Consider the following 26,010-nt stretch of genomic DNA (forward strand, 5'->3'; position numbering starts at 1 on the left):
TCAGATAAGGGGAAGCTCGCATATAAGCCGCCTAGAGTTTTCAGGAAACAAGCAGGATACAAAGTAAATGAATGGAAATACACTGCTCAAAAAAATAAAGGGAACACTTAAACAACACAATGTAACTCCAAGTCAATCACACTTCTGTGAAATCAAACTGTCCACTTAGGTAGCAACACTGATTGACAATCAATTTCACATGCTGTTGTGCAAATGGAATAGACAACAGGTGGACAGCATAGGCAGTTAGCAAGACATCCCCAAAAAAGGAGTGGTTCTGCAGGTGGTGACCACAGACCACTTCTCAGTTCCTATGCTTTCTGGCTGATGGTTTGGTCACTTTTGAATGCTGGCGATGCTTTCACTCTAGTGGTAGCATGAGACAGAGTCTACAACCCACACAAGTGGCTCAGGTAGTGCAGCTCATCCAAAATAGCACATCAATGTGAGCTGTGACAAGAAGGTTTGCTGTGTCTGTCAGCGTAGTGTCCAGAGCATGGAGGGCGCTACCAGGATACAGGCCAGTACATCAGGAGATGTGGAGGAGGCCATAGGAGGGCAACAACCCAGCATCAGGACCGCTACCTCCGCCTTTGTGCAAAGAGGGACAGGAGGAGCACTGCAAAATGACCTCCAATGGGCCACAAATGTGTATGTGGCTGCTCAAACAGTCAGAAACAGACTCCATGAGAGTGGTATGAGGGCCCGACGTCCACAGGTGGGGGTTGTGCTTACAGCCCAACACCGTGCAGGACGTTTGGCATTTGCCAAAGAACACCAAGATTGGCAAATTCACCACTGGCGCCCTGTGCTCTTCACAGATGAAAGCAGGTTCATACTGACCTCATGTGACAGACGTGACAGGGTCTGGAGACGCCGTGGAGAACGTTCTGCTGCCTGCAACATCCTCCAGCATGACTGGTTTGGCAGTGGGTCAATAATGGTGTGGGGTGGCATTTCTTTAGGGGGCCGCACATCCCTCCATGTGGTCGCCAGAGGTAGCCTGACTGCCATTAGGTACCGAGATGAGATCCTCAAACCCCTTGTAATGCTGGTACGGTTGGCCCTGGGTTCCTCCTAATGCACGACAATGCTAGACCTCATGTGGCTGGAGTGTGTCAGCAGTTCCTGCAAGATGAAGGCATTGATGCTATGGAGTGGCCCGCCTGTTCCCCAGACCTGAATCCAATTGAGCACATCTGGGACATCATGTCTCGCTCCATCCACCAACGCCACATTGCACCACAGACTGTCCAGGAGTTGGGGGATGCTTTAGTCCAGGTGTGGGAGGAGATCCCTCAGGAGACCATCTGCCACCTTATCAGGAGCATGCCCAGGCATTGTAGGGAGGTCATACAGGCACGTGGAGGCCACACACACTACTGAGCCTCATTTTGACTTGTTTTAAGGACATTACATCAAAGTTGGATCAGCCTGTTGTGTTTTTTTCCACTTTAATTTTGAGTGTAACTCCAAATTCAGACCTCCATGGGTTGCTAAATTTGTTTTCCATTGATAATTTTTGTGTGATTGTGTTGCCAGCACATTCAACTATGTAATGAACGAAGTATTTAATAAGAATATTTCATTCATTCAAATCTAGGATGTCTTATTTTTGTGTTCCCTTTATTTTTTTGAGCAGTGTACATTTTGCAGCCATGATGGTCCTCTTACACATCAAACTCAGTGTGGTCGTACCTGTCAGCAAATTCACAGTGCTCAAGCATAAAGCAGCCATATCCTTTTTGGAAGGCTTGACATGGTAGATTCAAAGCTGCTCTTGAGAGCAGCTTTGCTGCTATACAAATAAAATACATATAAACATAACTATTTTGGTTTGATGATGGGTACAGTGGAAACATTATCTGAGCATGCAAAAATGTTCAGAGAATAGCCTTGAAGCAACTCCATGCACCTTCTAAAAGTGCAGCTGCTTTAACGATTTGAGAATAGATGCTTCATTTGTACCTCAGTTGAATGCTTTGCTGTATCTCTTTCTTTAGGCACAGAAATCTACTCACTTGCAGCTTTGCAATAGATTCACCTTTGCTTTAATGTATCCCTTAAGGCCTTTGATTGTTCAGATAATGCCATAATGTAGAACAATAGTGGAAGTATTGATTATGCCAGAAAACTGGATTATTCCTCTGAGGAATCTATACCATGAGCAAGACTCAACTATAAGAGCTGAGTCTGGAAAAAGAGAGTGAGACCAGGATGAATATTGTCCCTGTATCTTTTTAATTTGTACAGTGAGTATAAGTGCTGCAGGATTGGAAGAGTTGATAGCTGGAATCAAATATTAAGCATTTGAAAAATGCAGGTGATGCCATTTTATCGGCTGCAGCTAAAGAAGATGTAGAATATCTCATTACAGAAGGAGACACTGAAAGTGCAAAATCAAGGTTAACCTTAAATATTGGGGAGACAAATTTCTAGTGTTGCACTTCAATGAAGTTTTCCAGTTGTTAAGGAAAAAAGGTAGTATTTATAGCTGATGTTGAAGAAGTTATAATTTTGTTTAGAAGAATTATGGATTCTAGGTTCAAAGAGGGATGGAAAAGAAGAATGAAATGTATACTTCTATGTTTTCTTTCTTTTTCCACTTTCTTTCTTATTTTTCTTTTAACTTTTTCTACATTGCATTGAAAATTTTAGATTAATTCTAAGAAAGAAGGCAATGACAGTCTTACATAAGTTCTGGATCTGTTTGAAAATTTATTCCAAAGAAGCCCTAGGTTCTCTAGTATAAGGCTGCCTGTTGCTTTTTAGCTAATGGGTTTTCTATGGATGACATTTCTTCTTCTACAGAAGAGAAACACTTGAAGAACTCATCTTAATATTCTATACACAAATCCTGATCTAATGATGCATTGTGAAAAACTTTTTCCTATTGCGATCTGATTCAATATGTTACAGGATAATATTAGAATTTTTATGAGAAAGTTAGTGAAAAAAAGTATTGATACTTTTCATAGACCTCTTTTATGGTTGTCAAACATACTGAATACTACCCAGATATAATATGCCAGTTTGATTATGGGCACACGAGAAATAACTTTTTATTGTATTGTTCCTTCCAGCAGAAAATATGGCTTCTAGCGAATGGTTCTAGTATACTGTTTGGCTATCTGTTGCTGTGCCATGGTTGGCTGCACATATTTAACAAAAGAGTGGTTATTTGTGCATCTGGTGGAAAATAATTATTAGGACTGAACCATAGATTCTCCTGGTTTGCTTTCTTGTAGGTTCGTAGCCCACCTCCTATTTTTCTTCATGATTGCTTAGAGCAACTAATTCGATTCCAAGCTGCCCAGAGTTACTGTTAGTGAGCGGGCGGCCGTATAAATCTTATAAACAAACAAACAAACAAATAAATAAATAAATAAATTCTGCTCTGTTGTTTCAGTTCTCTTTACTTTGTTTCTCTTTGAGCAATTGCACTCAATCAGGAACCACTTCCTGGCTAGCATATGAAACTAAAATATGATATGAGATTACAAACCAGGTCAGGTTTGCTAATGTGCAAATGACTGTAAAAATATATGAATCTTATTCAGAGCAAGGGAAGTATTTCTTATAGCAATTACCGATAGAATCCTATCCAGCTAGGCATCACAATACCAACAGTCATCTACAACAATCCAGTAATTATGTTCCAAAGAGGGAGGTCTCCTTTTGGTTAGAAAGAGTTAGAAACTTAAGAAACATCTTTATATTAAGTCAGACTATTTTATATCTTTACTTTACCCATCTTTGGATCCAGCTGGTAGCAGATTTCCAGAACCCCTGTCAGCCTTTCATATCACCTCCAGCTGATCCTTTTAACGTGCAACGTTGTTCCTGAATCAAAATCTGTGGAGCAGGACCCAAAACACCAAACTACCTTCTCTTTGTTTTGCACTTTTGCTTATCATTAAATGATTTAATATTAAATCTCCAGGCAGAAAGTTGCAGCAAGGCTTTTTTGGGGCTAAGGAATAATTGTGTGAGTGTGCTTTTCAGGCATTGTTGACTCCTTGCAACTGCATGGACTAGTCCTAGATGATGTTACAGTACCTAGTTTGGGTAATGAAATGTCTGCAAGAAAACAACCAAGCTCAGAAAGTACCAAAAGACCGACCTTTTCAACCCTGAGTTGCCAATATTCTCCTTTATTAGTGCATGGGCTAGTGCCTGCAGTTTTCTTGGCAAAATTTCAGAAGTAGTTTGCCTTTGCCTTCTTCCTAGGTTGAAAGAGCATGACTGGCCCAAAGTCATCACGCTGACTTCATGCCTAAGGCAGTGCTAGAAGAATTTCACTTTCTAACCTCGTGCCTTAACCACTACACCAATTTGACTCTCAAGAAGTGCTTTGGGCTGAGGTTTTTTCAGCCTCAAAACCCTGGCAGCAGTAGCAGACCCACTCTTCTTCTGCATTTAAGATGAGTTCTTTTTGAAGACTACCTTAAGATTTGCTTAAAATAAGAGGCAGTTTGTAGATGGGTTAAATAAAACTGAATAAAAAGATTGGCTGCTGCATGGAGCGAGGAAGGAAGGCAAAGGGCTGTGTCAGAAAGGAAAACATTTTGCTGAGATGGTTGAGAATTTGCACGTCCTTTTGGTTACCGATTTCTCAAAGGGCCCATTTTCGCTCACTAATTTCTCATTCTGTTACTTATTTGATGCTGGGACAATCATAAAAGCCAAAAACAAAGGGAAACCTTGCAAAAGGAATCCCTCCCTCCCTTTGCCCCCATTCAAGGCAAGACTTTTGGCATTGAGAAAGAGCCAGTTCTATGGCACAATATTAGCCTACCTTACATATTTAGTAGTTACTGAGCAAAATCCATGAGAATTGGACTAATTTTCTAGCAACCCTAGGCCTGGTTTAATAGTGCTATTTGGTGAACAAAAAGCCTTCCCCAGGCAGTGCTGTTTATGGCCAGCATTGCCTGTTCACACAGTCAGCCATTTGCTAGTTCTTTGGTGTTAATTGACTGTTCAGCACTTTTTCTCCTTTGAAAGAAACGTTGGCCATTGTTCCTGTTTATTTTTCAAAGGAGGACAAGAATATAAGGTAAAATTTGTAGGACGGGGACAAGAATTTCTTGCATGAATGTGGTTAGCTTATCTTTCATGACCCACTTTCCCTGCCTCAATGAAATACTAGATTCCTATAACATGAAAACTAACTTAAGGGTTTTTTTTTTTTTAAGGCAGGAAGTGGAAAAGGATGCAGAGCAAGGAGATGACATTGTCCAGCAGACCTCAGATAGACTCTTGTTTGTTTTTAATTTTCAGAATCAGGCTACTAAAATTCTCTTGGTAAATTTCTGGAAGTTGGTTTCTGGTTTCTAGTGGGAAAATAAATAAAGTATGCTTAAAATGGTAAGAAATGGAAATCTTGAAAATTGGAAGATGGGGTTAGAAATCATGTCCCATTCCATTTTGTTGATCATGGCAACACTATCCTGTTCCATAGAGGTCCTTGTTCTTGATCTTCATGAACTTAATGAAATAGGGAAAATAAATGTTACCCGTTGTGAAAAAAGACTTGCTTGCCATGCAGTAGAATGATTGTTATAGATAAGGAACAAAAGGAAACAATCAGCACTTGAAATTTTAAAACAGTGCAAAAGCTTTACCAAAGTTCTACATTAATCTTGAGGAATCCTCATCTTGAGGAAAAAAAGTCCCAAAAGTGCTTTTGCAAGAGGTAAGTTGACTTTCTGTTTTTTCTTTGAAGACGTTCCACTTCCCATCCAAGAAGCTTCTCCATAGACATTGAAGAAAAAACACCTAAACTGCAGAGGAATATTTCTGGAGAATCAGAGAAAGATTATGGAACAATCTTGCTGACCACATCAGACTCTAAGATAACACTTTCAGCCCATTTAGTGGTCCTTACATGGAGCTATTTTTTTTAATGATTACCACCTTATATTACTGCAGAATGTCAGTTCTGGAAACATTTCTTTCCGTTCATTTTTCTTTACCAATTAAACTAAAAATGCTCAGAAGATTTTCAATATAATCAATAGGCTTGCCATCAGGTTGCAAGAGGCAACAATTCATGGCACCGAGTGCCCTTCTGCTACTTTCCCCCACTTAGTATGGCACTATGATCTGCCTAGGTGAGGATACAAAAGGTTTCAACAGTTTCTGAACTGAAGCCATATATTTCTTAGGGGTCCTTTATTATATCTGTTACTAGCAAAGCAGCAACTTGTGGAGGTGAATCTTAAAATCTAGAAAACAAAGCAGGAAGCTGTTTGATTTCCAGATGCTGGAAATAAATGACAGTAACCATGATTCCTTGCCAGTAGGTTTTGCAGAAACATCTAGATAATTGAAGAAAAAGTTGGAATGTTTTATAGCCCGAGACAGCAGAATGATGTGTTTAGCAAGAAAGCCTGTACCTCATCAGTTAAATTTTAAGATTTGGAGTATCTGTTCCAGCAATAGTTTCTATTCTTTGTAACCATCTGCAGATATCTATATGCAGTAGATGAGTAAATAAACTAAAATTTGCATGAACAGTCTGCAGAGAATGGGAGAAAATTAGTTTCTGACTGCAGCTCCTGTTGATTTTATATCACTCCATTCTGATCCATGCAGTTCTTGTGCACTGACACAGATATTCTGTGAGCTCAGCTTGTATGAATGAATTACAAGTTATAACTAATTTAGGAGGAATGAGATCAATTACCATCATTTCAGCTCCTCCTCCTTTACTCTTATCCAAGGTATTTATTCAAAGATGCACCCAGTTTTTATAGCAACTAAAACTTATTGAATTAATGTGGAGAAAATATCTCAGTTCCCAAATTAGGTCTACATTTTTAAAGCAAGAAAGCAATATCCTTGTTTCTTACACCTTTACTTTCAGGCCTATTATCTTTTAGACCTCCTGTTTGAAGTACAGACATTTCAGACTTCAATAAATACTTTTATGTTCTTTTGATTTACTTCTTCATAGAATATGAGGCAGGATATGGTATTATAAAATTATCCCTGGTGGCAATGGAACAAAAATCAGAGTGGAGAACATGCTGATCTATGTTAATTACAAAATAAAATAAAGAGAACAGTTTACACCTTTTCCATGAGTTTGTAAATGCTGTGCTTATTCTGGCAATTTCCATTAGTGCCTATTTTTAATTAGAAAATAACAGTCAAAGTGGAACGATACAACACCTTTAGTTTCTTTTAATTAGATTATCTCTATATTTATCTAAGGCGTTAGGAATCACTGTTTGCAGGACTGGTGCTGAATGTGTTGATATAAGGGTTTCGTTGCTATCTTTGAACAAGCTTTACTTTTTAAAAAAAACCTGACAAATTCTCAAAATATTGAGAGGACTCAATAATTTACAGATCTGTGAGGGAGAGCAATCGTTTATTTAATCAAATCTGGCACTGAAATGAATGAGAAAATGTAGCCACTGGAACAAATCTCCTATTGCAGTTAGAAAGTAACATAAAGGTACAATAAAAAGTGTTTGCAAAGTTTTTGTGTATTTTTATTCTAAGAGAACGCAAATCTCCTGGAGTCAGGCCATGGAGCTCAGGAACTTTCTTAAGCACTTAAGAAAGTTGCAAATGTGCACTTAAGAAAGTTGCAAATGTGCAAAAGTTGCAAAAGCCACGTGCTTCCCCCTCCCTCCCTTCCTTCAGGATGGGCTTAAGTTACAGGGGGGATATCTTTGCACTGAATTTTAGGAGGATCTTCTGAGTGGTAAGTGGCTTTGTGGAGATGGTGCAGACTGTTCATGTCTTGCCAAATGGGTGCCACAAAGAGCAAAACCTATGACAAAAGTAGGGCTGGGAATGCTTTGAAAATGATTCAGAGGAAGCATTTGAGCCTGGTGTGAGAACCATACAGCACTGCTCTGCTGTCTATTTCAAATAGGCCATTAGAAAGAATAGGCTATTTCTTTAAAATAGCCTGAAAAAGATTGTGACTATTTTAGGTGTCACATTAACTTTCATTAGTTGACTTCTTCCAGCAACCACAACTCTTTTCAGATGCCCAGGCATAACAGGTGCCAGAGCATGGTTTCAGTTCCTTTTATTTTATAGAATGACAGAATCATAAACTTGGAATAGAATTTGTAGGTCATTGAATCAATATGCCTGCTAAGTGCAGAAAACCAATTAAAGTCTCTGTATCAGCTCTTCCTAAATGCATCCATTGAAGGGAGTTAACCACCTCAGTGGATAATTGATTCCACTGTTGAATTGCTTTTACAATTGGAAATATATTATTCTATATCCTGCACTGTTCAATGAGAGAATACAGACAAGGGTGAGATTCTACCTGGTTAGACTGGTTTGATAGAACCGGTTGTTACGATTTTGCGCAGTTCAGAGAACCGACAAATCGTGCCACTGGCTGGCCCCTACCCTCCCTGCCCACTCACTCCTTACCTGGTATATGCGCCATCCAACTTGCCTGCTAAGTTGCTATTTTTCCTTTTTTTTCCTGACCATCAGCTGTTCCGACTATCAGCTGTGCCGGAGATTTAGATTAGCTAGAAAGCAGGACATCTTTGGATTTTGTGCTTTCTAGCTAATCTAAAAGCAAAGCTAAACCTTCCTTAGGACTGAAGCTTCCATTTTTCAGTGCAGACTCAGGTAGCAGATTGCAGAAAGGTAGATCTCTAAGTGAATCTGTGATTCTGGGAGCAACTCAATCTGCCTGCCTGCTTTGCCTAATTTTGGGTAAAAGTTGCTCTTTTTTTATAAAAATTTCAATATTTACATAAATATTTACAATATTTACATACAAACCATGCCCAGCCAGTCACATGACCACCAAGTCATGCCAAGTCAGCAAGCCATGCCCAGCCAGTCAGTTCTCTGAATCTCCTCTAGCTTGTCCAAATCTTTCTTAAACTTTGGTATCCTAGGTAAAACATACAAATGGGGTACTACTATGTTCAATACAATACAGATAGCTAATCAAAACAATATATTGTTAAAGAAAGCAGCTTGGTGCATGACAAGTGAAATGGAACACTGGTATTGCCTATCTCTCGTATGAATTCCTTGTGGTTATTTGGGACTCAGGCTCTGTGACAGGTAATGCTCTTTATTCAACTAGGGAAGCCCCTCTATTTGATGCTGTGCTTGAAAAGGGCCCCAAAACCTGAGTTAGTACAAATTACAGCAGCTGAGATGCTAATCAGGCTGGACATTTGATCAGATTATTCTAAAACTGAATTATCTTCTCTCAGCTTCCCAACGTAATATAAAGTGCTGTTTTTAAGCAATAAAGTGCTTCAGACTTCAAAGCCCTTGTCTCTGAAGCAGGATCTCTTTCCGTACATCCCTTGTTAGTTAATTACAAACGACTGTGCTTTTTCCAGGCTATTGCCCCCCCCCACCACTATGGATTAATCTCCCTAGGGAAACCCCTTAAGCCTATCTTGTTATTTTGGTAGAATCAGACGAGGCTTCTTATTCTCTTGGGCCTCTTCCATTTCTCTGTTCTGCTGTCCTGTTAGTTTTTTAAGTTGTTCCAATCCCCAAGGTATGTTTTGGCCTGCCCTGGGCACTTGTTTCTGGAGCTTGCTACTTTCAAATTTAATCGCTATTCCCATCCATTGTTTAATTATTTTGTTTTGTTTAAACATATACAAGGTTGTATTTCTAGCGACAAGATGGTTCATACCTTGTAATCAAAGTGCATAGGGATAATAAGAAATACAACTTCCTTCAACATATGTTGCTTTTTTTTCGTTGAGGGAAATAGAGCCATAAGGAGAGGTGGACTGCTGGCAGTTCATCTGTGCCCCACCCCGTCCCCTTATCTTGCTCTGTTCCCTCGAGGAGCAAACAAGTTAAGAAAGTGAGATATTTCATCAGTTTTGTCTAGTGGTTAAATCAACGGGCTGGAAAATGGGAGGTTCTGAGTTCAAATCCCGCCTTCAGTGTGAAAGACAGTGATTTTGGGCCAGGCCAACTCTCTGTCAGACCAACTCACCTCACAAGATTGTTGTTGTGGGGAAAGTAGTAGTAGGAAGGTGTGCTGGATATGTTGATTGCCTTTGGTTATTTATAAAAATAATAAAGGTGGGGTACAAATAAAGACAAACAAACAAACCATCCTGGGGAGAAATATTTACATATTCTTTTTCTTCCCCTACCAAATCAGTTCCCATGCTGACCCCTGGGTATGTTTCAGTTTGAGTAATCCCATAACAACTTAGTGTGGCTTGAAACGGGCTTTTGCAAAGGCTGAAAGACAAGGTGATGGGATGACCATGTGATCAAAGCCCAGCCATCGCTATCCCACCCGCAGATGGCATTGACTCAAAATCTCCAAAGTACGAGGCCTTTTTGTGCAGCATTTAATAACTGAACACAAAACACCTTTCCAATTCCCCTCCTAAAAATGTTTCACACTGCTTCTATTTCTTCTGCGGCATCACTCCTGAGCCCTCTTCCCCATCTGTGCTATGTAAAATCACAACCCATCCTCCATTAGTCAGAATGAAGCAGCCCTTCGGATGGCAGTTTTGAGGGACGGGAGAGTCCCACGTTAAATTCTCTTCCATTACAAGGCAAAGCTACGCATGCCAACCTGAGGTAGCTTTGTGAATGTCAGTCCATAAGCTTGAATATTGCCTTGGGGTGTCAGGAAATGCTTGGCCTGTCCTTAGTCCTGAAGTAGAGGTCAGAAGATATTCAGTTTTTGTACATAGAATTAGGAGCAGTGGTGACATTTTGTCCTGCGTCTCAGGCAGAAAATGTCTTCAGCCAGTCTTGTGTGGATTATGTGTGCATCCGCATTTAAGAAATTCTTAAGAAACAGAATCATCTACATTCACCGCATTAAAAACAGGTCATAGTGGCTGCAATGTGCTTTATTTATTCAAGTCATGCCTTGCCTTATCTTGCATTTACATAAGTCATCCCCATTCTATTCAGTTGTATTTAGAACTTCCTAACTTTGCTTCAGACTGTAGCTCTAGAAATGGCCTTTTTAAAAGTGAAACTTGTCCCTTTTATGGTGTTTGTTTTGTTTCTTCCTCCTGAGTGGGAAAGTGGTTAGAATGTTGTTTTATGGAGAGGGAAGAAATTCCTTCCTTCCCAGGAACCCTGCCTGAGAGCCTTGTTCTAGGAGTTTGAGGCAGAGGTAGGGAACCAAATTCAGTTTATTTATTTTATTTATTTGATTTGTCAATTGTTTACAAGATAATAAGTACAAGTGTATACATAGTTGTGAATATATGAAATGGGTACATATAAGAAAAATAAAAGAATAAGAGAAACAATAGGACAGGGACGGTAGGCACGTTGGTGCGCTTATGCACGCCCCCTACAGACCTCTTAGGAAAGGGGTGAGGTCAATAGTAGACAGTCTAAGGTTAAAGTTTTTGGGGTTTGGGGAAGAGACTACAGAGTCGGGTAGAGTATTCCAGACATTGACCACTCTATTGCTGAAGTCGTATTTCCTGCAATCAAGTTTGGTGCGGTTTACTTTGAGTTTGTATCTGTTGTGTGCTCTTGTGTTGTTATGGTTAAAGCTGAAGTATTCATTGACAGGTAGGACATTGCAATGTATGATTTTATATACCATGCTTAAGTCGGACCGAAGACGGCATAATTCAAGGTTTTCTAGTTTTAGAATTTCGAGTCTGGTGGCGTAAGGTATTCTATAACGGGTAGAAGAGTGGAGAACTCTTCTTGTGAAATACTTCTGGACTTTCTCAATTGTGTTAATATCACATACGTGATAAGGATTCAGACTGATGAACTGTATTCGAGTATTGGTCTAGCAAATGTTTTGTATGCTCTGGTTAGTAGTGAGATATTACCAGAGAAAAAGCAACGTAGGATTAGGTTAACAACTCTTAATGCCTTTTTGGCTATGTAGTTGCAGTGAGCCCTAGCACTTAGATCATTAGAGGTGAGTATTCCCAGGTCCTTTACAGAGCTTGGGTCATCAACAAGATCTTGACTATTCAGCTTGTATTTTATTTTCTGATTTTTTTTACCAATATGTAAGACAGAGCATTTATTTGTTGAGATTTGGAGTTGCCATATGTTAGACCATTCAGATACATAGTCTAGATCTTTTTGAAGGGTAGTAGTATTGTCTGTGGTATTGAACAGCTTTACATCATCAGCGAAGAGAACGCAATTGCTCTTGATATGATCACAAAGGTCGTTTATGTAGATTATGAAGAGAGTTGGTCCTAGAACACTGCCTTGGGGAACACCACTATTGACAGGTACTGGATTTGATAGGGCGTTCCCAATTTTGACCATTTGTTGTCTGTTTGACAGGAATGCTTCTATCCAGTTATTCAGTTGTCCAGAGATACCATAAGATTTTATTTTTAGGAGTAGTTTGTCGTGTACCACTGAATCAAAGGCTTTGCAGAAGTCTATGTAGATTGCGTCTATTGCTTTGCCCTGGTCGAGTTGTGTAGTCCATATGTTTTTGCAGTGTAAGAGTTGCAGATTACAGGATGAAATATTACAGTTGATTACAGTTGAAATACATATTGCTTCACCAGGTCTCCTGGGCTAGACAGGGTCAGTATTTCAGGCTTCAGAGTGGAGTCCTTTCCTCTAATCTGTTAAATTGTTCTCAATTCAGAGTGAGCTCAGTCTTTCTGTCTTTGATTGTGAAAAATAATTCTTGAAGAATATACCCTGCATTTTTTTTATAGGCTTAAAAGAAATCTTTTCAGCATTATTTCTGAATCCTGCCCTTCTTTAACTCCGATGAAGAACTAATCAGATAGATCATATCTGAGGGTTTTATTTTTTGCTGTTATGAGTCTAGGTCTAGGACCATTGCTTTCCATCAGAAAGTCAGTCCTGCTTAGCTGAGTAACTTAAGCATTTGGATGGGGAAATTGCAGGAAATGAGGTTGGGCTGTGGAAGAGAAAGGACCAAGGACAAGTAGGTATGGATGAAATCTGCTGAGAAAGCTGAAGCGTGGAGCCAGGTGTGATCTAGTAGCAGTTCTGGTCCTTGATAGCCATGACACTTTGCAGCTCATCTGCCTGAACAATTTGTAACAGCCTGGCTGTGACAATTCTATCTACCTTTTCTTTCTATCCTACCCCCTGCCATTCTTCATTTTGCTTTGAGCAGTGCTGGCACTCTTGTTTCTTATCATATCCCTGGCTAATACCCAAGAAGAAAGCTCATCTACAACTGAAGAAGGAAACCATACAAGCAAATCTGCAAAAGCAAACTTTTATGTGCACTCTTGAATATTTCCCCCTAATTATTGTATGCTGTGATCTTCATTTATTATAGAATCCCATTAAGTGTGTCTCCCAGAAATTAGTTGTGTTGTTTATAGCACAGCCGTACAAACTGCCCTTTTCTGTTACAGGAGAGACAATAATTTGGTGGACAACATCCTGCAGGCCTCCAATTAAACTAATTGCTGCCACTTTTGCCTACAGTGCAGTCATTGTTGGCAGCACAGAGCAGGTTATGTCTCTGTGGTTTTTTACATACCGGGGTTGAATAACTTTTCTGGTAGGAAACAGGGCATGGAAGGACATTTTTAATTGTATCTTGATTTTAGGTGCCCTGTCCTAAAGTTCAGGGTGGTGGGGTGCATTCTTTCAACTCTCATCAATTTTAGTGATAAGCATTCTTTTCAAATTAAAATTAAAAAAAAAGAATGTGGTTGCTTCTTTAAGCTTCAAAATAAGGCCTAATAGAGAACTTGTCAGGCATAATGGAGCACTTGTTACACCTCCATCTATCACTGAAATGAGTTTCCTGCAACTATCTTTCATTTTTATGATTGTGGTGGGAAAGGTATTATTGTCTCAATTGGAAACCTGAACAACACTAAGACTGAAGAGGGTTGAGCCACAGATATTAAAACTTGATCTAGATGGTTGTAGAAAAGAAAATACAATTCAAATAAATCCTAAACCAAAGGGAAATGCCATAGTGCCAGGAAGATCTTTAAATGCAAAGATTTGGTAACTATATGGTAAGTATATTTTCTCCTGATGGTATGACTTTTGTCATTGGATCTAATATTTGGTCTTTTTCCTTTCAGTTGCCTTGCTTGACTTCCAATGTCTGGCAAGATAATCCTCCTGGCAGGACATTGGATTTCACTTGTAATATTTCTTAATGAAAAAGAAGCCATACTTAAACTAAATTACAACAAGCCATACTTAAAGCAAATTACAACAATATTCTTTAAATATTAACGCCAGAGCATGTGTGCCATATGTGTTATTCTTAGAAAACTATATAGCATATGAAGTGTTAAATTATTACAAATGAAGGCAAAATTATTATGTTGAATTAGTCTTCATTCGAGCTAATAATTCAGATATAAGAATACTTGATCTAATGAAACAGACATCTGAAATATGGAGCTCAGCTTCTAGGTCAGGGCTGTCAAACTCCTGGCCCACGGGCCAGATACCCAGTTTAGCGAAGGGGGAAAAAGTTCTGATACATCATGTGATGCTACCATGACGATGTGAGTTTGACACCCTTGTTCTAGGTTATGAAAAGGGAGCAACATTTATCTTTTTGAGATTGTAAGGACTTGTCAGCTATACATTTAATATCCCATGAGTTTGTTTTAGGTAAGATACAGAGTTTGGAAATTTCTTGTCGCCTTTGGAACTGTAATGCCACCATTTAGCATATTTCAAGTATGTGAAGTACTCCTTATGTATTAGCCAAATAAACTTTACTTCGGCTCTATAATTGTAGCTCAAAGAACCAAGGATGACATGTCGAGCTACTTATAGTTCTTTATTGTTTGCCTACAAACGGAATCTTGCCAGACTAAAGGAACTATCTGAATTACTATTAGATAATCTCTGTAAATTGCTAGAGTGTTTGCCCTCACCTTCTTCCTGCCTACCAGTCATTCCATTTCCATTTTCTCTTTGCCCCCAGGAAACAACCCTTCCCTCCCACAATTTCAGACTACATTCTACCTAAAAAGCATAGATTAGCAGGCCAATGTTGGTATTCTGTTCTTTCATCTTTAATAGGCAATTCCTTAATTTTTCCTCCCTTCTAGCCAATTAACATATCTGAGATTATTGGTGCTTTTCTCGGAAACATTTCTATTTCTGCAAATTAAGCTTGTCTCACAATATGTTCTGCATAGACTATAAGTGTGCATATAGTTGTGTGGTTCAGCAGGCCCCACTCTTACAGCTTTCAAAAGTCCATCAAGACTTTGCTTTTTACTGAGATACTAGGGTAGAGTGAGGATTTCTGTAGTGGGGAGAGGTATCCCAAGGGGATGATTAAGTTACTGGGTTTTATATGTACGTATAAATGTATTTTGGGAATTCCCCTTCTGTGCCACTATTCAACTTATTTAGTTATATTTAAAACATTTAAAACATTTCTATTGCCACCCATATTTCAACAAAGTCTGGACAGTTGCCAGTCAATATGTTAGGAAGGTAATCCAAGGTGCCTCTATCTCTTCTGAATTCAGCTTGTACCAGGGGTGGGATTCAAAATTTTAACAACCGGTTCTGTGGGCATGACTTAGGTGGTGGGCATGGCTTGGTGGTCATATGACTGGGTGGACATGGCTTGGTGATCATGTTATTGGCTGGGCGTGGCCAACTCAATATCGCTCACATCGAGGCACGCATCTCCTCACCTGGCCTCTCATGACTGTGGGGATGCTGCAACAGTTGTAAGTGTGAAAAAGGTCTTAAGTCACTTTTTTCAGTGCCATTGTAACTTTGAATGGTCACTCCACACAAGCAAAGTACCAGCAAAGGAGGGGGGAAAATTTCCAGGGAAGTTCCAAGTCTAGTCCTGCCAAGAATGTAATTAGGGTTAATGGAGAGGCAGTTTCTGTAAGCAACACCAGAATGTTTCCTTCCTGCCTTCCTTACAGGATTAGGCCAGTAATTTCTTCCAACAACCGGTTCTCCGAACTGCTTAGAATGTTAACAACCGGTCCTAGAGAATAGGTGCGAATTGGTAGAATCCCACCCCTGGCTTGTACATGGGGAAATCCACAGTCTGTATATGGTTGAAAATTAAATTACAAAATCTTGAGCATTCCCTTGCAAGCATGTGAAATAAACACAAATGTTCAGTAGTCTTAGCACTCTTTAGCAATGTTACGTTTTCTGGTAAATTATAGTATAAATTGATATTTTCTAGTCTGTTGGCTAATGTTGACCTCACCCCAGGTCTGTAAGAGGTGTGCATAAGCGCACCAATGTGCCTACCATCCCTGTCTTAATGTTCCCTTTTATTTGTACCTATTTCATGTTTAATAATTCATGTATAAATATATATATATATATATATATATATATATATATATATATATATATATATATATATATATATATATATATATGTTTTCAGGTTCTCATGTATTTATATGGATATATAAGATATAAAGATATATATATATATATATATATATATATATATATATATATATATATATATATATATATATATGTATGGTTCTTGGTTGGTATTTTCACGTCATTGTAGTTCTTTGGTTGTAGGGTTTCAGCAGAATCTCATCTGCCATCATCAGGCTTCTGTATTGTGTCCGTCTGTGTATATATATATGTGTGTGTGTATATATATATATATATATATATATATATATATATATATATATATATATATATATATATATTTATATATATTCTTAAGTTTTCGCGGTACTTACATGTATGGCATTCAGCTTTGTTCGGGTATTTTCCCACGTCATAGTAGTTGTGCTTTTAAAGTTGTAGCGACGTTTCGGCAGAATCTCATCTGCCATCATCAGGCTTCTGTATAGTGTACATTATACTATACAGAAGCCTGATGATGGTGGTCCTTGACTTACAACCATTCGTTTAATAACTATTCAAAGTTACAACCGCACTGGAAAAAGTGGCTTACAACCATTTTTCACATGTATGACTGTTGCAGCATCCCCATGGTGACATAATCAAAATTGGACACTTGGCAACTGGCATGTATGGTTGCAGGGTCCCAAGGTCATGTGATCATCTTTTGCAACTTTCCACCATATGGAAGCCACACTCACTTAACAACCATGTTACTATCTTAACAACAGCAGTGATTCACTTAACAACTGTGGCAAGACAGGTTGTAAAATGGGGCAAAATGCACTTAACAAAATTTTGGCCTCAAGTCAAGGAATACCTGTAATGGATTTGGATTGTTTTATGCAGTTCTCACCATCTCAATTCTGATTATATTTTCTTTAATCATTACAGGTTTGATTCCTTTGCTCATCATATTTCCTTTGATTTCTGTAATTTTTAAACATAAATCTGATTTGCTTATACTTCCCAACTAATTGTTATCCTTCAATTCATTATTTATTTAGACATACAGTAAGTGATTTCTTGTTTCCTTGTGCTTATCTAGATCTCCACATTTTGTTGAGCAAATTTTCTTCTGTCTGTGCTGCCTTTTTATTTTCCATCCTTCTCCAACTATTTTCACTATCGGCAAACAGCCATTTTGCTTTTGCTTTTTTGCATTTCTGAATATTTTTTGTTTCATCTTTAAGGATCTCACAAATTTAGAGTGCTTTTGGTGCACAATTTATCATTAAGACTGTTCTTTTAAGTTCCTAGCATAACTCTTTCTCACAGTTCTATATCAGATACTAACTCATTTCATCTCAATTGTTTTTAATCTCATGATGATATTCAGATGCATACATGCTAAATGTGTTTCTGCCAAAAATAAATGGCAATAAAAATAAAACAACTGCTTTTATTCTTCCCTTTTGAATAGGACAATGCAGCCGAATATTTCCCCCACATCTTGGCTCATCACAGATAATCTATGGAAATGGTACCACTATTGGCTCTGTAATTACATTTCGTTGTTCTGAAGAGCATCAGCTGATTGGTCATGGAGTTGTCACTTGCATTTGGAAAGAAAATGCTACACAGTGGACAGGTGACACGCCTTCATGTATACGTAAGTGTTTTTTTCCCCATTCTCCTCTGCCTGCTAAATGATTTGTATAATTTTCATACTCTCTTTCTGACATGCAGGCAATCTACACTACTGTAAAAACTGAGGATTGATATGTAGGTGATCTATACTACTGTAAAAACTGATGATAGCGGTTGCAGGACAGAAGAGCAGATTTCAGACTTTGCAATTCTATTTCTTTTCCGAGATCGCGGACTGTTACCAAAAAAAGACTTGATGCTGAATAGAAATGCCACAGGGGTTTTCTTAAAGATGAAATTTAATTAAAAATAATGTTACGCTTTCATTTGCTTCATTTTTGTTTCTTTAAGTCTTGCATGACAATTAATTAATTAATTAATTAATTAATTAATTAATATCATCCATCTTCCTATCTGGGATACATATATTTGCTCAACACCAGCTCAGATAAATGTCCAGTTTTAAATTCTAAATGTGTTGATAAAAAGGGATAGGATTTTCTTAAAAAAAAAACAAACAGTTAGGCTATTGTTTATAACTCCACGCTAGCAAAGTAAGTCAGACTGCAGCCTTTTTAAAATTGTGTGTAAGCCTATGTTCCTGTCAGTTTCCTCGAAAGTAGGTGTCAGCATCATAAAAACCACAAAAATCACACAACAGTTTAAAAACTATTATTACATTTCTCATTGGCTTTGGTGGATTATAAGCCGTTCAGTCAGTGGGCTGCACCTAACTCTATGAAAGTTAATGTCTTAAGAAGTATGTTAATCTTCCAAATGCTACTACAGCTTTTTCTGCTTTTCCTCCAACATAACCCAGTTAATCAAGAGCATTCAAATAAATTCTTCAATTATGCCATTCTTTGAGATTTTAATAGGATGATAAACAAACAAATAATAATAAATAATAAATCGCTCAGCCAAGATGGCGTTGACGTTGGCTGCCTCGGTGAAATGCTCTCTAGTGATTTCTTTATTCCTTATTATTATCTGCAATTCACTATGGATTTCATACTCACGAGACCATCTGCTAAGAATTAGGCAATGTTTCCTTAAGGAGCAGCTTTCTGATTCCCCACCCCCACCTGTCTTTGCAAACGCGGAGGAGATTCTAACCAATTCCCCGATGCTATGGATTACAACAAAGAAAGCAAAGAAGTGACCACGCCGGAAGAGGAGATGAGGTAAACGAGGGGGAATTTTAAACGCTAAGGAATAGAGGGGAAAAAACTCCTCTCCCTTCAATCTTTCTGACTAATTTATGCTCACTGGCTAACAAGATGGATGAAATTCATCTCTTAAATAGATGGAATTCTGATTTTCATAATTCAGCTGTTCTTTGTTTTACTGAAACCTGGCTTAATCCACAAATTCATGGGGACAACACCATATATATCCCAGGATTTCAGACATTTAGATCAGACAGAATTGAAGAGACATCAGGTAAAACAAAGGGTGGAGGATTATGTTTATATATCAACAACAGCTGGTCTCAGGATATAACTATAATATATAAGTTTTGTGATGAAAACTTAGAGTCTTTACACATCAACTGCAAGCCATTTTACTCTCCACGTGAGTTGTCCTCATTTCTCCTAATAGCTGTGTATGTTCCTCCACAAGCCTGTGTAAACAAGGCATTACGAACTCTTGCTGATCAAATTATGGAAGCTGAAGCCAAACACCCAGGTTCCCTTCCCATCATTTTAGGAGATTTCAATCAAGCAAATTTAAGGAAAGAGCTCCCAAAATATTTCCATGTAAATATTGTAAATTGTCCCACCAGAGGCAAAAATACTTTAGACCACTGCTACACAACAGTAAACGATGCTTATAGGTCTTTACCACGAACAGCTGTGGGACACTGACCACTGCATGATTCACCTTGTACCTGCCTACAGACAAAGACTTAAAACCATTAAACCAACAATTAAATCAGTGACGCCTTGATTGGATGAGACAAAGCTGAAACTCCAGGCCTGCCTTGATTGCACTGATTGGAATGTTTTTGAAGATGCCTCTGCAGACCTAGATGAGCTCACAGATACTGTAACCTCATATGTTAGCTTCTGCGAAGACTTATGTGTACCAACAAGGAACCTGCAAATATATAACAATAAACCTTGGTTTACAGCTAAACTTAAGCAGCTACGTCGTTCCAAAGAGGAAGCCTACAGAAAAGGTGACAGAATGCTATACAACCAGGCCAGAAACATATTAACAAGAGAGATCAGAGCAGCAAAAAGAAGCTACTCTGAAAAGTTAAAGAATCAATTCTCAACAAAGGAACCAGCAAACACGTGGAAAACTCTTAAAAACATCACTGGCTTCAGCAAACCTCCTTCCCAGGCAGAAGGAAATCAACAACTAGCAGATGACCTGAATGTGTTTTACTGCAGGTTTGAAAAGAAACTACAGCCACCTATCTCCACAACCCACATCTCAAACACACCAACAACAGCCAAGCTTCCTACAACTGTCCCCAATTCCTTGGGCTCACAACCTCTGGTGATCACAGAAAAAGAAGTGCAAGATCTATTACACAGACAGAAGCCAGGAAAAGCACCAGGGCCAGACAAGATAACTCCTTCTTGCTTAAAAGTCTGTGCTGACCAATTGGCCCCCATCTTCACCCAAATCTTCAGTAGATCACTAGAGATGTGCTATGTTCCTTCCTGCTTCAAACGTTCTACCATCATTCCAGTGCCAAAGAAGCCCTCCATCAAGGAACTGAATGACTACAGACCAGTTGATCTAACATCTGTAGTTATGAAAATCTTTGAAAGGCTTGTGCTGTCCCACCTGAAAACCATCACGGATCCGCTGTTAGATCCCATGCAGTTTGCATACCGAGCAAATAGATTGACAGATGATGCTGTTAACATGGCTCTGCATTATATCCTACAACACCTTGAATCTCCAAATACCTATGCAAGGGTCCTCTTTGTAGACTTCAGTTCAGCATTCAATACCATCATTCCAGACACTCTTCTAAGTAAATTAAACCAACTAGCGGTACCTGAACACACTTGTAAGTGGATCATAAGCTTCCTAACAGACAGGAAGCAGCAGGTGAAGCTAGGCTGAATCACATCCGATACCTGTACAATCAGCACAGGGGGCCCCCAAGGCTGTGTGCTATCTCCACTTCTCTTCTCCCTATATACCAATGACTGCATCTCAAACGATCCATCTGTTAAAATACTGAAGTTTGCTGATGACACAACAGTGATTGGTCTCATTCGAGACAACGATGAATCTGCATACAGACAGGTTATACAACTTGCCTTGTGGTGTAACCGGAACAATCTGGAACTGAACACACTCAAAACCGTAGAAATGGTGGTAGACTTTAGAAGAAACCCTCCTATACTACCACCTCTTACAATACTAGACAACACAGTATCAACAGTAGAGACCTTCAAATTTCTAGGTTCTACTATATCACATGACCTAAAATGGACACCTAACATCAAAAACATCATCAAAAAAGCACAACAAAGAATGATCTTTCTGTGCCAACTCAGAAAGCTCAAAGTGCCCAAGGAGCTGCTGATACAATTCTACAGAATTATTGAGTCTAACATCTGCACCTCTATAACTGTCTGGTTTGGTTCTGCAACCCAACAGGACAGACACAGACTTCAGAGGATAATTAGGACTGCAGAAAAAACAATTACTGCCCACCTGCCTTCAATTGAGGACCTGTATACTGCACGAGTCAAAAAGAGGACTGTGAAAATATTTATAGACCCCTCACATCCTGTTTCAACAGACATAAACTGTTTCAACTCCTTCCCTCAAAATGACGCTATAGAGCACTGCACACCAGAACAACTAGACACAAGGACATTTTTTCCCCGAAAGCCATCACTCTGCAAAACAAATAATTCCCTCAACACCGTTCAACTATTTACAAAGTGTACACTACTATTACTGTTAATCTTCTCACCACTCCTTATGACCCATCCCCTCCCACTTGACTGTTTCCTAGTATGATTTGATTGTACCCTATGACTATCATTAAGTGTTGTACGTTATGATTCTTGATTCTTAATGAATGTACCTTTTCTTTATGTATACTGAGAGTATTTACACCAAGACAAATTCCTTGTGTGTCCAATCATACTTACCCAATGAAGTATTCTATTCTATACCACATTGACATTTTCTTCTCCCTTTTTATCTGTAGTTTCCACTTCATTTGACTATTCTAGAGAGAAAATGTTATGTTAAAAATAAAAAACATATTAAATATGTTTAGAATATTTCCAGGCTATCCTAAAGGACAAGAACTTTCTCAAGGCAGCTTATAGCAATAAAAGTATAAAGAGCATAATAAAAATATTAATAAAGCCCACCAACACTCTGTCACAGTATTAAAACTGAACTCGTATGGAGTTGAAACCAGAACAGAACAATAGAATCCCATTTAGGAAAAGTCTTGAGAAAAACAAATGGGAGTTTAGAGGTTTAGAGAAGAACTGGGAATGAATCAGCCCCAGGGCAGTACATTCCATAGGGTGGTGGGTGGTGCCACTTGCATTAATTGGCTTAACTGCTGTCAAGGAGCAGAAGGTAAGAAGGATTTCCATTCCTGAAAATGGAAGCAGATCAACAGGAGTGAAGGTGAACTTGATCCCAATCAGTTTTAAGGCTTTAAATATTAAAACCAGCATTTGCAGTTGAGTTCAGGACCTCACTGGTAATTATACAACTGACACACTAGAGATGTCGGATGCTCTGACTGCTTTGCTCCCACCAAAGCTATGTTCTACACTAGCTGGAGTTTCAGGTCCATCTTCTGAAGCAATCCTCCAAAAAGAAAGCAAGGTATCTGAGGTTTCTTCCTCCTTCCTTTCCTCTTTTACCAGTGAAGGCAAATTAGCAACAAAAGTATACAAAAGGTCGGAGTGTGCAATCAGTGTTATAGGGCTAAGGCTAGAGTATGGTATGATTGAATCTTGTTATTAAGGCCCATGTACCAGTAGAGAGCCCACTGCCAACATCTCAAGTCACTTGGTCATCTCTACTGGTACATGGGCCTTAATAACAAGATTCAATCATACCATACTCTAGCCGTAGCCCTATAACACTGATTGCGCACTCCGACCTTAATGTGTGTATGCATTTGATTTCTATCGTACCAGTAGCTTCATCATCACCATTCCAGCCATTCTCCATCCTCTGCAGGATGAAGGCATTTTCTGCATGTTCCCAACTGATATGGTCTTGAGCTTTCCTTTCCCAGTTGGGCCCACAATGCTTGCTGATATTGTCACTCTATCTTGTTTTAGGTATCTTTCGTGGATCCTTTTTATCAAGCTGGATCCATTCTATAATTGCTGCAGTTCACTTACCATCAGTTCTTGTTGCTATGTGACCCATCCATTTCCATTTCAATTCTTTTACTCCTATGATGGCGTTGTTAATTTCATTGGTTCTCTTATCCATGTGCAGGTTTTTCTGTCTTGTCTTGTGATGCTGAGCATGTATCTTTCCATGGCTCTTTGTGCTACTTGTAGACACTTTGTGCTACTTTGTAGCTTTTGTATTGATTAGCACTTTGTGCTACTTTGTAGCTTTTGTATTGATTGTGATATTAGTATCCATGTTTTGCTGGTGTATGTTAAAACAGGTAGTGGTGGCTTACAAATACAATAAAAATACAGTGCAAAAACGGACTTCCGGTTTGTCGGCTTCGCGAGCGGCAGGGATTTGCGAAGCTGCGCGATCCCTGCCGCGCTAGCCGTTTTGGGGGCTCCGATCCGGATGGGTACGGAGCTAGGCTGCCCTGCAGGGGCAGCTGAAGGTAGGGGGGATCCGGAGAGGGGTTTGGGGGTGTTGCAGACCCCCTCCCTGGCCGGCAGAACCCCCTTTTCCCAGGATGGTGAAGCGGCGGTCCGTAATGGCCGCCACAAAGAAGCTGGCAGCCGGGTAAGAATGCGCAGGAGGAAGTGGAGAAAGTTTTTCAAAGGAGAAAGTTTTTCTTGGTTCCTAGGACTCTAAGACATATTTAACAAAATTCCTGAAAAGTATGATTTTCTGAATGATACCTTCTAGAAGAGGAAAAAAGCGGCAGTTTGATGGTGCTGAAAGGAAAGCTTACCCTCTTTTCCTACGGAATAAATAAGTGGATATTAAGAAACCTATTTCTTTTAGGTGAAAACTGGTTTTAAGCGATGAGTGGGAAGAGAGAGGACTAAAAAAAAAATATTTGTATGCTAAGACTTTGTTGGAGGAGATGCCTTGATTTGAAGACTAAAATATATTGCAATAAGATTTTAAGAAATAGATTTGGACTTTCTTTTTCTTTGATTGATACTACCCCAGGAGGAGAAAGTGAGAACTCTGCCTTGGTTTGGACTGATTGATAATTTTGGGACTGTTTTATTTTTTCTTTGAAATATTCTGGTTGTTGTAAGAAGAAAGAAGGGGAAAAGAAAAGATTTATAATGGCTCTTTCTATTGAGGAACTGAGAAAAGATTATGAACAAGCAAAAAAAATGGTAAATCTGGTCTGAAAGAAGCCTTCCTTTTTTTTAGAAATGGCGCTTATTAACTATCAACAAACATTACAACAGATGAAGACAGCAGAAGAAAAAGAAGGAGAGGAAGCCATTTTTAATAAATTTCAGAACTCGACCAAGAAAGAAGGAAGAGTGAAAGGAAGAGAAATAAAGGACTTAAGATTTAAAAAAACACTTAAGAAAGGGAAAAATAAGGTGCAAAATCAATATAATGATAGTAAACAAAAGGGAAAAGGAACACGACAGAGAAGGGAAGCCAGTGGGGCAGAGGCTGGAAGAAGGGGGTAGAAAGGTTTGCTGGGAGAAGAAAGAAAGGGAAAAGGTGGAGAAAAGCTACAAAGTTTTGAAATTAAATGGGAAAAAAGGAATTTTTTTTAGGGATAAAGGATAAAATATAATTTTTTCAAAAAGATTTTGCAAGGTACATAAGATGATATTGTAATATGGTATTAGAAATAGTAAACTTAAATGGTTTAAGAGTTGATAAGAGATTAAAATGTTGAAATGTTTAATAATGATTGGTTTTAAAATTTAATAATATGATGGGAGGTTTAGAATATTGAGTTTTAATTAAAGAGTTTAATAAGATTATGGTATTGATGTTATTATAAAATTTCTACTATAGTATTTGTTTTTAATATTTAGATTTATTGTTTAACTATATATTTAATTACTTTGGATGTACTATTTAGATAGAATGTACCAAGCAAAATCGGATTGGGTATTGGGCGTTATTTTAAAGGTTAATTTGATTAATTTAGGGGGGAGATAGAAAGGCATCATACTCTGATTAGTGATTTCAGGAGAAACTTCTTTTTTTTTATATAAGGAACGAGACAAAGGGACAATAAAGAATGGACAAAAGATACAAATATAATGACTCAAATTAAGATGATTAATTAAGATAGAATTAAAAAGAGTGAAATATGTGGAGAAGTTAATATAGAAAGCTTAGAATGGTAAATAAAATAAGTAATGATATGTAAGATGAGCATGAATATAATTGAAGTCCATGAAGAGAGAGATACCTGGGTCCAAGTTACTTTCCAAAAAGATTTTTTTTTATGTTTTATGTGTTGTGTGTATATGTTTTTTTTTTTTGGGAGAATTAATAAAACCTTGCAGAAATATAGAATGAGAATAATGGTAACTAAGTCAGAAAGAAATAGATGAAATAATAATAATGAAATTGAATAAGAGTAAAGAGAAGTAAAGAGAAATTGGACAAGAGGTTTTTTGTATGTTTATATGGAAATGGTTTAAAACAGAATTATAGCTTATCTGACTTGTTAAATTTATAATGGAAAAAGGTTTAAACATGTAATGGATAATGATTTGTGTGTTTTGAAAACTAATAAAACTTGTTTTTTTTAAAAAAAAAATACAGTGCAAAAACACAAAAATCCAACAGCGACTGTGCAAAAGTGCCAATATCCTAGGCAGCACAACCCAAAATCTCTCTAGAAGAGTTTTAGTTTCTTCCACAAAGCGCTGAGGCTTGGGGCTGGTTCAGTGGTGGGATTCAAAAAAAATTTTTATTACTGGTTCTGTGAGCGTG

General features: G+C 38.4%; 1 protein-coding gene across 1 annotated transcript in view; it reads left to right on the forward strand.

The window, feature by feature from the left end:
* The window catches only part of SUSD3 (sushi domain containing 3), a 57,355-nt gene that overhangs the window by 12,101 nt on the left and 19,244 nt on the right, over positions 1-26,010 (forward strand). The window contains exon 2 of the mRNA XM_087954787.1: positions 17,756-17,944. Coding sequence (XP_087810913.1) covers positions 17,756-17,944 — 189 coding nt within the window. The remainder of the gene's footprint in view (positions 1-17,755; positions 17,945-26,010) is intronic.

The sequence above is a fragment of the Notechis scutatus genome, chromosome 2 (genome assembly GCF_049901735.1).
Source record: "Notechis scutatus isolate UNSWTSFEM ecotype Mainland chromosome 2, rNotScu1.2, whole genome shotgun sequence".
NCBI classification, from domain to species: Eukaryota; Metazoa; Chordata; class Lepidosauria; order Squamata; family Elapidae; genus Notechis; species Notechis scutatus.